This window comes from Varanus komodoensis, unplaced genomic scaffold (assembly GCF_004798865.1).
Source record: "Varanus komodoensis strain SLA01 unplaced genomic scaffold, ASM479886v1 scaffold2, whole genome shotgun sequence".
Classification (NCBI taxonomy): Eukaryota; Metazoa; Chordata; class Lepidosauria; order Squamata; family Varanidae; genus Varanus; species Varanus komodoensis.
In genome coordinates, this window is record NW_025335568.1 from 19056216 (window position 1) to 19072866 (window position 16651).

Sequence of the window (16651 nt, forward strand, 5' to 3'; positions counted from 1 at the left end):
TTCAGGCTGAAAGAAGCTCAACGGCTCTGTTAGAAATGCTCTCTCATGTGGGGCACTTTTTTCTGTTGAGGACCACTTTTCTCCAGAGACAGTCTCTTGGCAGTTGTCCACCAGTGGCAGGTAGATCAGATGGTGAATGCCTGAAGAAGGCTGTTGAATGGGCTGCAACGTGGGGCACTGTTGGTACTGCGTGTAGCCTCATTCTCTTGATGGATGCTGCTCAAAGGCAGCTATTGAGAAAATAATTGTTATTATATTCTTATCATGATTGTCATACGGGAGAGTCTGCAAAGAGATCAAACCAGTCAATCTTAAAGGAAATCAACCCTGACTGCTCTTTAGAAGGCCAGATAGTGAAGATGAAACTCAAATACTTTGGCCACCTAACGAGAAGGAAGGACTCACTGGAGAAGACCCTAATGTTGGGAACAATTGACAGCAAAAGAAGAAGGGATGGCAGAGAATGAGGTGGCTGGATGGAGTCACTGAGGCAGTAGGTGTGAGCTTGGGTGGACTCCAAGGGATGGTGGAGGACAGGAAGGCCTGGAGGAGTGTTGTCCATCGGGTCGCGATGGGTCAGGCACAGCTTTGCAACTAACAAGAAGAAGAGTCTGATACAAATTAAAGAGCATTGAAACACATTTCCTGTAGGCCTCACTGAAGTTATTTCTGGCCTTTTAATAATCAGTGATAGTTCTTCCTTTTATTTAAATATTTAAAGTTGCAGAATTAAACAAAAATGTAGGTAATATAAGGCTGCTGAAACAGCTTTTAGTTTTAAACCTGCCAGTGTTTCATATCAAAATATATAAAGCTAAAACTGAAAAATTACAGTTGTTTTCTTAATTTTAATTAATTTCTTAATTAAAAAAACAGGAAATACTTATTGCCTCCTCAAGAAAACTTAATATATTGTTTTTCTTTCACACCCCCTTTTTTGTTTGGTGATTTCAACCAGCCTTGCCCATCCTAGTGCCCTCCAGAGGCAAAAGACTCCCATCATCCACACCAGCACATCAAATGCCCTTCAATGTGCTTGATTACCCAGCCCACATGCTCCATAGGTCTGCAGCCCAATGCCCCTCACCATCCAGCGCTTCCATGTTCGAAATGCCCCACCCTCCTCATAACTGTTGCCACCTCTTCAATCACGAGACAAGTTGATGTTGTATTCATGTTTCTTTTTCACAGCAAAGAAAGTCATTGTTGTGGAATCAATGTAAGATACAATAAAGCAGCATCGGGGTAACACAGCAGAATGCAATAATTTCTCCAGGTGATTGATTGTACCACTTGTAATTGATTTGATGGAACTCAGCTGCCAAGACATCATTGCCTTGCACTTCTCCTTGTCTCCGGGACTTTAGAATATCAGAACAGTGCGGATGCTGAAACAGAAGAAAACCTAAATGTAAGATGATGAATTCTCTTCTGCTTATCCAAGATCTAGACTTAGTCATACTTCAAGGGGATGACTGACTAAAGTTCTACTGATTTCAGTGGGTCTGTGTAAAGTATGACTAAGTCTCCAAACCCATGTTTTAATCCTTAGGTTAATATTTCAGATTTTAAGCCCTTGCTGGAAATTTGAAAGTGAAAACAAAGGGAACAGAAAAGAACGGCAGCTTCTGTCAAAACCAAGTACTTCTAAAATGCTATTTATTTCAGTAGATGAGTTAAAGACATCACCCACTGAAATCCATGGGATTTAAAATGTATTTAATTATTCCTTCCATTTGTATAAACTGTATAACTTTTCCTGGAACATAGTCAGGAGTTTAACTCTAAGATAAACAGTATAAATATCTTTGTTTCATACATATCAGTGCCCAGCCTCCTTGTACTCTGAGGACTTTTATAAGCAGGACTGCATAAAGCCTCAAATTAATCATGGCTGGGATTAGAGGACGGAAGGTTTTAATTGATCTATTCAGGGGTTGGCAACATGTGGGCCGTGGGCCGCATGCAGTCCCCAGAGACTGCCCATGTGCCTTCTGTGTGTGCCCTGCTCCCAGGCATGCACATGCTTTGACTCCTGCTACACTGAGTGTGCTGACCAGTGGGCAACTAGGACCCCTGTTCTGTTGGGAGGTGGGAGAGCTCTGCTCAAGTGCCTCTTTGCTAGCTCAGGCAGTGCTGCTGGAATATGGGCTGCAAGAAAAACACTTCCTCTGTGTACTGTTTCAAAGCAGAGTTAGCTCTCCACTCCTTGCTAAACAGGTATCTATAACTTTTGGGTTTTTTCCTTATTAATTTTATAGTCTAAATAAAGTCCAGGTTTTTCAATTTGCTCTACTATATACTATATAGACTGATGTGGATTTAGAATGGCCCAGACTATGTCATCATTTTATATTCTTCTCCATCTGCTTTTAAGCCTTTAATTTGTGGATCTTGTCTTATTTTTTTTGCTAAAATTTCCAGTACAAGAATAAATAAAAGATGCAAGAAGGGTATCCTTGGCATATTCCCTTCTTCATTTGAAAACTATCAGTTAATGTGCCATTAATTAAAATCTTAGCATGTTGTTTAGTATAAATTGCTTGAATCCAATTCATAAAGCTTGAGTCACACTCTAAGTATTCAACAGTTTTCATTAAGAATGGCCAAGACATGTTATCAAAAACTTTCCATGCATCTAAAATATAAGTGCAGTTTTTGTCTTCTTCTTGACCAATTCAGTTGCATCAATCACAAAACATACGTTGTATTTCATAAATCTTTTTGGGACAAATTCAGTCTGGTCTGTATGCATCTGTTTTTCTATACATTTTCTTAGTCTCTCTGCCATTAATGAAGTAAAAGGTTTGTAATCCACATTTAATAATGAAATAGGTGGGTAAGAATGTGGTAATGTGAGATCATTATCTTCTTTATGTATCAATGTTACATAAGCTTCCTGTCATGTTGTCTGTAATAGTTTCTCTTATTTAATGTTGAAGTGGTAATATTAATTTTTCCTCTAAACACTTGTAATACATAGCAGTAAATCCACTGGGACCAAGTACTTTATCTTTTTTAAATTTTCTAATAGCTTGTGATAGTTCTTGAATAGTAATAAGTCTCCCTCTTCTTCCTCTGCTAAACATGTATCTGGCAGGCTGGTGGGAGCAGATTTTTCTGGGAAATGGATGTGTAAGGAGAATGATCTCTGTTCACCTATTTCCCAGTAGACTTGGCGAACCAAAAACACAGAAATGCATCAGTTGACTAATTAATCATATATTCATCAATTAATGCATTCACATATCTTTCAGGATGTGAAAAGGAGCCACCGCTCTTACTAAATCACTCATTGATAGAAAGAGAATTATTCATGTTTGGATGACCCATCAATTAACTTGTATCACTAAGATTTGCACTGTCACCAGATGCAACTGAAATCAGGTCAACTGTAGCCAAGGAAGTTAATAGATTAGCATTCCTAGTACGTAGTTCTTGTGGGGGAGGAGGGGGATGCCTGATCCTTTGTAGAAGGATTTGGTAATATTAGAAAGCCGATTTTAAAAAATAGTGAAAAGCAAGTTCAGTTTTGTTTATAGATTAGACACTTACTACAAAAGCACATGTATTACAAACAGAAAAATCAAGGAAATACTTCATGAACATAATAATCATTGCTCTGAGCAAGCTGGAAGGCAAGTGACATAGGCAGGGAGCAATGCACCTTGGGACTGAATTCCATCATCAGGGGCTGAGAGGAATGAGTGGGTACGATGAAAGCACAATAAGTAGAAACCTCTCAATTATTTCTCAGGTAGATCATGGTTAGAAAACACCATAAACCATGGTAACCACAGATTGTCATGTTGTGTGAATGGAGCCACTGTGTATAATTAACATAATATGTAGTTTGTCACATGGTTACTTTTTGCTGGGGGTACAATAGTTATTCAGAAAGAAGAAAGGGTTTACCTTTTCCCTGAGTGGAGCAGTTCAAAGCCTTCATTGATTTTATCAAAAGGCAAAGTGTGAGTAATTAATGGATCTAGATTGAACTTTCCTGCCATGAAATCTGAAACCAACCTAGGGACAGATTCTTTGCTTTTCCAGCCTGAAAATAGGAAAGAGCAGGTTAGGGTCATAAGCACTCAGATACAATGGTGAAAGTTCTGCCAGTTGCCCAGATTTTCTGGCTTGAATCCATCTTAGCAACGCCATTAGGCTGCACATTGGAAGAGACACACTGGCCCTGAAAGGAGAGACTTGGGGTCCAGTTGAGAGAATACTACTTTACATTAATCTAGTGATGACAGGACTTTTCCCTGCCAGCAATGGGACACTTTATGCCTGCCAGACCTTCCTATCCAGCCCACCAAGATCTGGACATGCCCCTTTCCCTGAAGCCCCATCCTCAAAGGGCAAAAGGGGAAATGAAGTTAGCTCAGCTGGGAAACTCTGTCTCAGGGTGCCTGGAGGGCTTGGAAGCAGCAGTTCCCCAAGGCTTCTCTCACTTTTCCCAATGGGAAAGTGTGGGGTGACAGAATCCTAGTCTGTCAGATTCCTTTCCTTAAACTGAGAAAAGGATTGGAGGTTCATCATGCCTGTTCTTCATAAAGCCTTATGTTTCTGGATGGCACTAGGGAAATATGTACAGGGATGCATCTGGTTTATGTATAGCAGATTTTTAATTTTTTTTAAAAAATAATGGTTTTATTCTATAATTCTGGGCTGTGTTGGGGGCATGGGGATGTACCTATTAGTATAGTTATGGGTAGGGGGAGATATGGCTTTGGGGGTTTGACAGGGCAGCAAAGGAGAAGATGTCTTAGATGTCTTCCAGCTGTCCCCTCCCCTGGTCTTGCCCCCAGCTGGACGTTGCCTGGCAGCCTTACCAGGCTGGCCTTGGGCCCGGTGCTTTTGCTGCTGAATGGAAGGTCAGCTCAAAACAAGATCTCTTTCATCCATGACTTGATTGTGGATGAGGGGCTGGCCTGGCTTGCATGACTGAGACCTGGGTGGGGGAAGTGGGCAGGCTTATTCTCTCCTAGTACTGTCATTGCAGCACTAGCAGCGCCTCGAGGGTCAGGGAAGGGGGTGGCCGTGGTCCATAAGGACTCCATCTCCCTGTCTAGGCTTTCTGCTCACTCAAGTGCTGGTCTTGGAGGGTTTGCATCTTGTACTGGGCACCCAAGACAGATTAGGGATTCTGTTGCTGTACCACCCACCTCTCTGCCCAAGAGACTCCCTGCCTGAGCTGATGGAGGTGGTCTCAGACCTGCCACTGAGGCCCCAGAGAGCCCAGAGGCAGTATAAACATGCAATATATCGATAAATAATGAGGACTGTGCATGTGTGGTTGGGAGACACCATAGGCAGCTGCCTTTATGTTCCTGCTGTGAGCCTAACGGAACACAGAGGAGCATCGCTTAATGTTGCAACACATGCTTTGCATGTACAAGCTCAGGTTCAAACACCACCATTTTTAGGTTTGATTTAAAAACCCACCACTCAAGCCTGAACCCTGAAGCGTTTCTGATTTAGGATAAGGCTGCCTCCAACAGTCCTAGAAAAACAGGGCATGAGAAAGGTTTAATCCTGCCTTCCCCAACCTGATGCCCTCTGGATATGTTGCTTTGCACATCTGGTCACATTGCTTAAGTATGATGGGCCAACAAATCCAGAAGGTACCAGGTTAGAGAGGCTGGGTTAAAGACTTCTTTGATCCACGTTTTCTGCCTCCCTGCAGCTGCTTTTAGTTTTTAAACACTGTCAGGGGAATCTGATACCATACTGTCTCCAACACCATGCTTGTTTTGGCTTTATGTTTCTGACAAATTGATATTGTGCCAACATTTTGGAACCCGAAATAGAACTGAAACATGTTCCAAATTCACATTTGGAATTAGACGTTGAGGGAGTTTTCAGCAACTTATTTCAATGGGAACAATACTCTGTGGGATTTGATTGCAATGGGTTTCCCATAAGCAAAACCAAAATAAATACACTGAATGCATCTGTGGCCAATCAGGATAAAGCCGTACCTCCAAATACAGATCCTTTGCAAGTGCGGCCTGAGAAGAAAAGGTCTGAGGAAATGGTAAGCTGAGATGCCGTGGGAGGCACTCCCACAAACACGCTGGTTCCGAAGTTCATCTGGCAGGAGGCTAAGGCAGCAGCCTAAGAAAATGCAAAGTCACCCACTCAAATCGAGCCAAGAAGAATATTTGCCATGTCCATCCTGACCCATGTCACTATGAAGAGTCATAAGCCTCTTACAGTTTTGCTGTATATGGATAGCAATAAACCAAAAAAATACACCAAATCCTACAGCAACAGTTCTGGGCTGTGGGCCCATCTGGTAATTTGACAACATCCCCTGGGTATCATCTGAAAATGCCTGCTGGGCATGCCAAACGACCAGGTTTCCAAAAGAATCAGTACAAGGCAGAGGTGGGGTGAGATTCCCCAAAACACTGACTGACCCACAGCTTCCAACAGCAGAAGTGCATTTCATAGTGATCCAGCTGCCAGTTTTAAAAATGGGATCATTAAAATCAAAAAGTGGAAGGGGTAGAGGCAGAGGTAGGGCACTTTAGGGTGTCTTAAGAAAGCCGTCTGGGCTCATGTTGCTTTTTCTGGGCAACAAGTTAGCTCTCCGCCTAGAGCGACAATAGACATGAGAACTTAATTTGAGGAAATGCATATCCCAGCCATTCTTCCTCCTGCAGCAGCTTGTGTCCATGACCTCACCTCCAGCTCTCCAAACAGTTGGAAGGCCCTCCAGAAAAATTTTGGATATGAAGTAATTACTTAAGTAATAAAATAAATAAATGAGATAAAGGCGCCACACAACAAAGCCAGCTGCTCTCTGGAGTGCAATGGGACCTTATTGTTTCCCTAGATGAAATGAACTCCTGCTAGGCTTGGTGGTTGTTTAGCAGATAAGGCAGCATATAATGTTAATAACTCAACAAATAGGCTAACTGGTGGGATTACAGAGCAGCACAGATGAAGCCAATCATTTCCTCTGCTTGCAGATTGTCCTGAGGGCACAGAGAGTTAGGTGGCCAAACTCCATGTCTAGAGCCAAAATTCCTGACCTTCTGCTCTCTCAAGTGCCCCAAAGTTCCTGCTGCCACAACTAATTGGAACAGAACCTGGAGAAAAGTACGTACTGGAGAAGGACTGACTGATCTTCAGTAAAAGAAATGTTATTCCCCCTCCATCCAACACATCCTTTTCCACATCTGCCACTACAATGTTATCTTCATGCGCATACCATGGTGTCTGTGCGCCCAATCACTTCGAATGAATAGTCCACGCCTTCTCCATCTGTCATGTCAAAGAGCACTTCATTGATGGGCTTCTTGAAATCCAGAGGATTGATGCAGTCCGTGGCTCCCAGCTCTCTAGCCTTGGGGAATTTGTCCTTGTTGATGTCAACCCCGATGATGCGGGAAGCTCCAGCGGCTTTACAGCCCATGATCACAGAGAGGCCGACTCCTCCCAGGCCAAAGATGGCACAGGAAGAACCAGGTTCTACCTACATCAGATAACAATAATAAACATTGTTTTGGAGAAACTAAGATCATGGCATCCAGTCCTATCACTTCTTGGCAAATAGATGGGGAGAAATGGAGGTAGTGACAGATTTTATTTTCCTGGGCTCCAAGATCACTGCAGACGGGGACTGCAGCCAAGAAATTAAGAAACGCTTGCTCCTGGGAGGAAAGCTATGGCAAATCTAGACAGCATTCTAAAAAGCAGAGACATCACCCTGCCAACAAAAGTGTGTATAGTCAAGGCTATGGTTTTCCCAGTTGCAATGTATAGCTGTGAAAGCTGGACCATGAGGAAGGCTGAGTGCTAAAGGATTGAGGCCTTTGGATTGTGGTGCTGGAGGACACTCCTGCGAGTCCCTTGGACTGCAAGGCGATCAAACCGGTCAGTCCTAGAGGAGATCAACCCTGACTGCTCTTTAGAAGGCCAGATACTGAAGATGAAACTCAAATACTTTGGCCACCTAATGAGAAGGAAGGACTCTCTGGAGAAGAGTCTAATGCTGGGAACAATAGATGGCAAAAGAAGAAGGGGACGGCAGAGAATGAGGTGGCTAGATGGAGTCACTGAAGCAGTTGGTGTGAGCTTAAGTGGACTCCGGGGGATGGTGGAGGACAGCAAGGCCTGGAGGAATGTTGTCCATAGGGTCGCAATGGGTCGGACATGACTTCGCGACTAACAACAACACAGCAACAGTCTTACAAAATGTGCATCTCTCTTTCAGTTTAAGTAACTATTGATGCCTTTGACTATTTTATCTGGGCTTTGCACTGGTTTTATGTCACTGGCTGAACCTTCGGAATTCTTATGATCAGGAAGTATGTTATGAATATGTAAACTAATTAAGGGTGTATGCCTATGCAAGTTGAGGCAGAAAAAGGGTCTACAAGTCCCATTGCTGGAAACTGTAGGCCCTTTTTCTGCCTAAGCATGCATAGGGTTTTCCACTAAGTGTGCAATCCTATGGCCTACAGACACAGTCGAGATGGCCATAGGAAAATTTGTTATTTCAGCTCTGACCTTGGAAACATGCTCCACACTTAGAGCTGGGACTCTGAGTTCCAGGTGCCTTTCCTCCACCCTTGCAGCTGGTGCTGAAAGAATAATTCCAGCTGCAGCTCTGAAAGCAGAAGGCCAAAGTCAGAGCCATCATTGGGAGAAAAAGGAGGGGAGCAAGGAAGCTTCTCTAGGATATGATTCCAAACCTGTCCACCTTGCAAGAGAGGGCAAAGGACTTACATGACCCAATCAGTCATCTAAGTCTTTTGTAGGGTGGGAGAAGTACAGGCATGACCTTCAGATCCATGCTGTTTCCATCCTTTATAGGATACCCACAATCCTTGAAGTTTGATGGGTTACAGTCAGCCATATCGATTTGCATTGTACCTCAAAAAAGAAAGCCAAGCCAAGCCAAGCCATGTTGTACAGCACATAATGTACCTGTACCTGGCACAATTTTGTGTATGTGTGCTAGAAGCTGTAAACTGTCCCTTCTGGAACAGTCATGGAAATCAAATAATCAAACAAAATATTCTGGAGAACACATTATCCCAAGAAATGTTTCCCAATACAATTTCGTAAGTGGTAAGTCTTAGATGCATAACATCCCACCAATCCCCAAGGCAGCAGGTCAGCTGCATATGTGCTAAACCATACCTTTGCAGAATTTATGGCAGCACCGTAGCCAGTAGAAAACCCACAGCCAATCAGGCACACTTTTTCAGGAGGAGCGGCAGGATCAATTTTGGCCACTGAATACTCAGGAACCACAGTGTATTCCGTGAATGTGCTGGTGTTGACAAAATGGTAAATGGGCTTTCCTTGGTAGGAGAACCTGGAGGTGCCATCAGCCATTAATCCAGTGGCTTTGTCAAAGCTTGAAAAGATGGAAGGTGAAATCAGATCCTTGTTTATGGTTTTCATCAAGGACTAGAATGATGACAGTACAAGTCGCTTTTAATGCCGCCACAACTAAGGATGGAAACTCACCTGTTGTTTTTGCACATGTTGCCTTTGGGGTGTAAGCAACAGCTGCACACCCCACACTGTGCTAAAAAAAGTGGAATGACTTTGTCTCCTGGGAATTACCAAAAAAGAAAAAAGAAAGAAAAAAAGATTAGTCTGTCTGAAAGTTCCAAGAAGCTCATAGCCTGAAAATGGTCCTAGTAAAATGCAAAGATTTCTCTGAGAATGACCACGCTCAGCTGAGTAATTCCTAGTGTTAATTCAGCCTTCCCCAACCAAGCATCCTTCAGACAGGTTGGACTACAATTCCCATCATCCTCAGGCAACTCACCCAAAGGCCAAGCTGGCTGGAAATGCTGGGAGTGTGATCCCTACACAGCTGCAGGGCTCCTGGTTCAACAAGTCTGCAATTACTTGATTGTTTCTTTTTGTTGTGATAGAGTCAACCTGAACAGAATCTACCACTTTGATGGGATACCCAACCATGGATCAGCACTGGATCATCTAGTGTGGCCATCGGGTTTAACAATGCTAAGTGATGCTGGTCCTTTACCTCTCTTCACTGCTCCAGACTACATTTCATTTTCTGTTCCTATTTGTACAGACTACTCGTGACCCCAGTGCATAATGGAAGGCCTTCCTGGCAATATTCCCTGTTTGTGCAATGTTCCCCCAGGAGGCTCTTTTGGAGTCTGCTCAATGTTCTTTCAGCACCAGGCAGATAAATTTTAAAAGAAAATTTCCCAGGCTTTTTTATCCATCATGTTATCACCCTTTTACTACCAGATTCTGCTTTCATTGCTTCCATGTGATTAACTTTTACTGGTGCTGATATACATTTATCCTCTTTTTTGCTGAATTTAGATATTATTGTTAATTTGTATATTTGCATTACTTCACTTTTGTATATGATTTGCCACGCGAGCCTACTCAGAAGTGACTCCCACTGATTGCAAATGGGACTTACTCCCAACTAAGTAGTGATAAGACCATTGCCTTATATTTATTCCCCGATAGGTAAAATAATTATATTTTATTATATTATGTTATGTTACATTACTGTCTTATATTTATTTCTGATGGGTAAAATAAATAGTCAGTGTTGTTGGGAAAATTTGGATAAATCCTGGCAGAAAAACGTTGCTTATGTGTGCTTTTGTGTTATAAAATCAAATCTGCACTCTTTCTCAAAAGCATCAGCTTTCCAAGCCAAGTCACTGTTTAAAATGGCACTCTTCCCCGCTCCCTTCTCTCTCGCTCTTCTGCTCTTCTTGCTGTAAGCCAGAGCAGACAGGCCCTTCAGTCTAATATACATTATATACATTCACAATGTAGCTACATAATCCCTGTGGGAATTATTACCAGGAAGTATCTATTTTGCTAGCCCAGAGAGCTCCATGTGTCCTGGCCTAGGGATGCATTACTCAGGGTCTCAGACTTCCTGATAATGGAATGTAACACAAGGGCTTATGATTTCAGGGAAGATTTCTTAATAGCCTGAATTTACATATCTAAGCAGACCCAGAGATGGGTTCAAGTTTCTGGAATTTACTCAACTGAAATGTCAATACACTGCAATTAGAAATATTGTTACTTGTATGTTTGGCTGATCTTCCTTATTTGTTCTGTATATGTTGACCTCAGAATTTCATTGTAATGTCTGCATTCTGTCATTAATTGCTCTGTACCTGTGTACATGATCAGGAGAGTGTAAAATGCCCTGTAGTTGTAGTGAAACCTCACAGCTGAGTCCACCAGGTAATGTATTATCATGAGTCAAACCTGCAGGAAACCTGGGCCATAAAATGTCAACAAAGCAGTGGAGGTTTGAATGGCTGATCTTTCCCACGAACCTGAGTTTTTATTTTCTCCTCACAAATTGAAAACTGAGATTCTGTCAGTGCCAAAAATAGTATTCAGAAATACCACCATTTCAGTTCTACAGATTTCACAGCATCCCAGGGTGGCTACCCCTTGTTCTAATTTTAACTGCAGAATATTAAACAACCAGTGGGAAAGATAATACAAAAGACATATCTGCTTTTAGATTCTCACAGCCAGTGTTTCTCAACACATTTCTAAATTCTTCCTAGGATTGTCAGCTGCTAGAAAGTATACTTTGAACAGAGTACTGCTCTGTTAACGATCTGCTGTTAACTGCTGTTAATGATCTCAGAAAGATTCCTCGCTGAATAAGTTCCACCCAAAGTCTGTCCATGATCTAGCAAAAGGAACTGCTTGACTGATACTGGGCCCATTCCAGGGTTCAAAAGAAGTGCAAGGGATTTGTGCTGCTGTTTCAACATGCAAATCAGGGGGGTAAATCTTGCATGCAAATACCCTAGCAAGTTCTAATTTAGCACTGTCAGCTTCACATTTTAAAGCTTCTCACACCTGGCACAGCCAAGGGGAAAACAACATGCAGTGCAGGTGGTGCTTAGCAAACTCTCACAGAAGTGGAACTAATGGCAAAATGTCCTGCAGCAGAGGATGGAAGGAACAGTTTTGGTGGGGCTGACGAGGGCCTTGCGGAAGCAGTGGGGGAAAGCAACTCCCAGAGCACTATGGCTGTTATCCTGCTCTGATGCTGACCCTTCATCCCTCATTCAGTGGGACAATGATAAAGAACACTTTCATGAACATGGTCTAAAGTCAAGCCCCCTCTGCTAAGGCAGAATCTGATGTCTGGTGAGCAGGCATTTGTCTCTTCCCTCCTAAACTCCTGTCTTGCGCCACCGTCTGCTCTGGAGGGTCCCCAACCCATTACAGAAGATTTGAAGGGTGTGTAGGTGCAGTAGAGGGTGGGGAGAAATCCTTCCCCATGGGGTTTCATTAACAAAAATCCTTCCATTCATAGAAAAATCTTCCCTGGATTTCATGTACTGTATATGTGGGGGGGATACACAGTTTGCACAGGTGCACTAAGTGAAAAATGCTGCTGTTGACTCTTACTCCAAAAATTCTTGCTTTCATGTAATTTTCTAGTGACCAGTCCCATGTTCTGGCATTTACATCATTCTAAAGACAGCAGTGAGGTGCTGCCAGCACCAAAGAAGAACCTGGTGTGCCATTCCTCTGCCTCCCTAGTTTCATTTTGTCATGGCCGATAAAAATGATGCTTGGCATTCTCTTGTTTGCCATACCTGGTTTCACACTGGTAACTCCTTCCCCAATGCTCTCGACTACACCGGCTGCTTCATGACCAAGAATAACGGGCAGAGTTTTCTGTAGTGCACCACTGAGTACATGGTCGTCTGAGCGACAAATTCCAGAAGCCAAAATCTGGAAGAAACACGAAAGTCATCTAAGTACAGACTACTGATTCAGGCTGAAAAGTCTGGTGCAACTTGATTCTTAATTAAGGAATTTCTTCTGTCCTATTCTTCAGCATCAGTTTTCAAGTGGATATAGAAAAAGAATTGTCCAGGGGTGAGACAGCACAACTGAAACATGTTCTCTTCTTATTCGCCATCCATCTCACTTTAGTCAACAGGGGCACGTGGAAGGACCTCATCAGGGGATCAGCAGGGGACTACCAGCAGCATGCTGATGGGTTCATAGTTGTTACATCTAGAGCCTCAAGCAAGAGAGAGGTGAGTGCCAGCAGCATGAATGAAGCACAAGAATAACCTAGAAACAAGCTGGACTCTTTCAGTACCTTCAAGACATGTTCCCAAGGACTGATTTCAATCCATATGGTAACCACCAAGTCCTGCAGCCCTGTGTTAGGAGCAGGTCTCTACCCACCCCTTTTCCTTCTCCAGGAGTCTTAGATGAAACCTGAGCATCATAGTCCTTTTATTAGAACTTAACAGGTCAGCATCAGCATAAATCCAAGCAGGGTTCTCTTTGGGATGTGGGAGAAGCATCTGCCCTTGTGAAAAGCTGAATCCAAACTGATACTTGCCCTCTTCCCCTCCCTTTCAGAAAAGATTTGGGGTGGCTCCTTTTGGTTGAGGGCTTTGTTTTAAGGTAACACATTTTCTGCATGGAGGAGTAAGAGGGGAGGTCATTGTTTTTCCCTTCCATGGGCCTAATCTTTCCATTTTCACCAGTCGTCTTATGCTGCTACTGCCCCCAAAACAACCCACCTAAAAATTGGCTGCCCACCTAACAAGAAGGCTGGCTACAAGGCTACTCAGAATACCCTTTCAATGGGCAAAATTTGAGCCACATTTGATGGGATATTAAAGGAAATGTAACAACAAGGAAAAAGCTCTACCCCTCTTTGCAGAGACATGTCTATGTAACTGAAATCTGAATCAAAGAATTCATCAGATGGCAGTGACTCTTTGGCAGTCCCTGTCACCATTCCAGGTGTGGGAGCTTCGCCCATGGACGGAAGCACCAGCTCCGTTTGCTACACTGAGGAGAATGTTTACAGAAGCTGCTAATCATCTACAGCAGGCCAACTGAGAACGATTTGTCCCATTACCTTAATGCGAACTTCATTTGCTTTTGGTGGGGCCACTTCTACTTCCACAATGCGAAATGGTTTCTTGTGTTCCCAGATTACAGCTGCTTTGCATTTGATGACCTGTGAAAATAACAGATCACAAGATTGTCCGGATGCCAATCAACTCCTGCCGCAAGTTCAAGGTGTGGTTGTTAACATATAAAACCCTAAACAATTTTGGACCAGGTTACTTTTGGGGCTATTTTACTCCTTATATCACTGTACTATCTTTCTGAGCATTACAGAGAGTGCTTCAAAGGAGGCCCACAAGCTATGGAGATTCCTCTAAGAAGCACTTGTGGTAGAACATTTGGGGCTGCAGCACCTGCCATCTGGAACAATTTAGGTCCCCATTGGTCTTACACTCAGATGTTTTCTTAAGACTCGTCTGTCTCCAAAGTTGTGACCTAGCAGCTCCGGTTTATAGCACCCAGGACTGTGTGAAGTTTTATTATTGATTAATTATATTGTATTTTAATTGTATTCATGGAGAGATACCACTGTATTTAATGTTCCCTGTTTTGAAATTTTTGTGGAATGTACTGCAAATATCTATAAATATATGCTATTTGTGTTTACCATATAAGTATCATGTTTGTCCTTTTTCTTTCCTTCTTTTTCTATATATGCAACCCCATAAACCAGTCCCCTTTATTCAGCACTGGTTAGGTCTCGTCTGGAGCACTGTGTCCAGATCTGGGCACCACAGGTTAAGGAAGATGCAGACAAGCTGGAAAGGGTTCAAGGATGATCCAAGGACTGGAAGCAAAGCCCCATGAGGAGGGACTGGAAGAAGTGGGCATGTTTAGCCTTGAGAAGAGCAGACTGAGGGGAGATAAGGTAGCACTCTACGAGTACTTGAAAGACTGTCACAAAGAGCAAGGCCAGGACCTCTTCTATCATCCCAGAGTGCAGGACACAGAATAATGGGCTCAAGTTACAGGAAACCAGATTCCAGCTAGATATCAGGAAAAACTTCCTGACCCTTAGAACAGTACAACAAGGGAACCCATGAGCAAGGGAGGTTGTGGGATCCCCAGTGCTGGAGGCATTCAAGATGCAACTGGACAACCATCTGAGAGAGATGATTTAAGTTGGTGCTCTGCACTAAGGAGGGGATTAGACCCAGTGGCCCCCCTGGCCTCTTCCAACTCTACTATTCTATGATTCTACAAGTTCTCAGGGAAGTTTCATTAGGGCTTGCTACCTAGTACAGCTGTTTACAGCCAAAACAAGCTGCAGAAAGACCTTCAGGATTTTTTTTTACTTTTGAAGTATTTTTCACACTTGTAGTCTGAAGTGGTGTCATGTATTCAACCACCTTGGGATTTGCTGTCCCAACTCATTTTTACTACATTTGCAGCAATTTTAGCTCAGCTCATATGAGGCCATTCATAAATATATGAGGCCTCAGAGAGAGTTAGGCAACATTTGAACTCTTTCAGGCAAAGCTCTCCTGCTTCTCGCAGTCAAAAGTCATTGTGCAGCCACCCTGCCTATTCTTCCTTAACCCATCTTTTCTGCGAAGAAACAGAAAGGAGCCGTTAGAAAGCATGGGAGGACCACAGATGGAAGGTGGTGACATCTGAAGCCCCAGAAAAATTGTATGAATGGCGCATAGGGCAATTGTGCAATCAAAGCCTCATCTGGAAGCAGAGTGAGTCCTTCAGCATTAGAAGAAGGCATTCCAGCTTTCCAAAGTAGTAAATCTGTTCATTTCTTTTACCAAAAGAGAAAAGCCATAGACCAAAGAGCCAGACAATGAGTTCAATATGCCCAGCAATACTTGGAGGCTTTGAATGCATATTTTCTGGGAAGCAATCCCAGCGCCGCCTCTAACCTATGCCACATTGCTAATGATTTTTTGAGCAATGGGACATTTCAAAGATACTGAACCTCAAGCAATTCTCGGCCCTCCCTCAATGCAACAATGCAAAAGAGAGAAAAAAACTGTTTTTATTTTTAGATGCTACCCAGCTCTGCATACATCAGCTGTGTTGGAAGAAAAAGTCTACTTACTTTTCCCACAGTGCTCATGCTGCTAGACTTTAGAATATATTTCGTTCTCTGTGTGGTTTCAGTGTCTCTAGCTTATCTTTCAAGATGTGCAAAGGTTCTCTCTGAAAGCAATTTGCAAACATTTGACTTGTCTTCCAACCAAGTCTAATATTTCCAAAGTCCCACCCCAAGAAACATGGCCCCTCCTCTACTGCTCTTTCTTTCCTTCCAGTAGTTGAAATAACCAGAATGGCTTAGAATTGTGTTACTGGAGATACTTTGGACTGCCATGAAGAACATTTTAGAAAACTCAGGAGAAAGCAATCTGTTCTTGTGATATTAAGAAAACTATGACCTTGCAGTAGAAGGCGGGAATTGAATTGCAGAGAGGTAATTGAATCCAGGGTTCATCATATCAGGCAAAGGGAAGGGCAGTCTTTGCCACACAGGAATGCTCCTTTTTAAGGATTCAATACAGTAAGCATATCAGTGGGTGAAGGCAAAAAGAAATTTATTTAAAACAAATTAAATTGATTGTTTAATAAAATAATCAAGCAGAGCAATAGAAAAAGTATTTGTGTGTTTAGGCCACAATCCAGATGGGATGCCAGTAAGCCTGCAAACTCAAAGGATGATGGTGTTGGTCAGGAGCAGGCAGACAATTTGTGCCTGCCTGCTTCTCCCACCCTGAAAATCCGCCAGGCAGCCAGTTTTGACAATTGGACAGGG

The 16651-nt window shown here is 42.9% G+C and overlaps 1 protein-coding gene across 1 annotated transcript; it reads right to left on the reverse strand.

The window, feature by feature from the left end:
• Positions 1-1166: 1166 nt before the first annotated feature.
• On the reverse strand, positions 1167-16022 carry LOC123022959 (alcohol dehydrogenase 1B-like). The gene is made up of 9 exons (XM_044429150.1): positions 15944-16022; positions 13904-14005; positions 12612-12750; positions 9493-9580; positions 9160-9379; positions 7223-7486; positions 5985-6120; positions 3916-4054; positions 1167-1388 (listed from the first exon to the last, which is right to left on the reverse strand). The coding sequence occupies exons 1-9, from the start codon at positions 15959-15961 to the stop codon at positions 1364-1366; spliced, it is 1131 nt and encodes a 376-aa protein (XP_044285085.1). The 5' UTR covers positions 15962-16022; the 3' UTR covers positions 1167-1363.
• Between the last annotated feature and the right edge of the window lie 629 nt (positions 16023-16651).

What these genes read in the sequence shown, in the direction of transcription:
- LOC123022959 (XM_044429150.1), bottom strand. An exon ending in CTGCCATAAATTCTGCAAAG is followed by an intron (nt 7,487 to 9,159) that starts GTATGGTTTAGC and finishes TATCTGATGTAG; the next exon opens with GTAGAACCTGGTTCTTCCTG. An exon ending in CAAAGGATCTGTATTTGGAG is followed by an intron (nt 4,055 to 5,984) that starts GTACGGCTTTAT and finishes TCCTATTTTCAG; the next exon opens with GCTGGAAAAGCAAAGAATCT.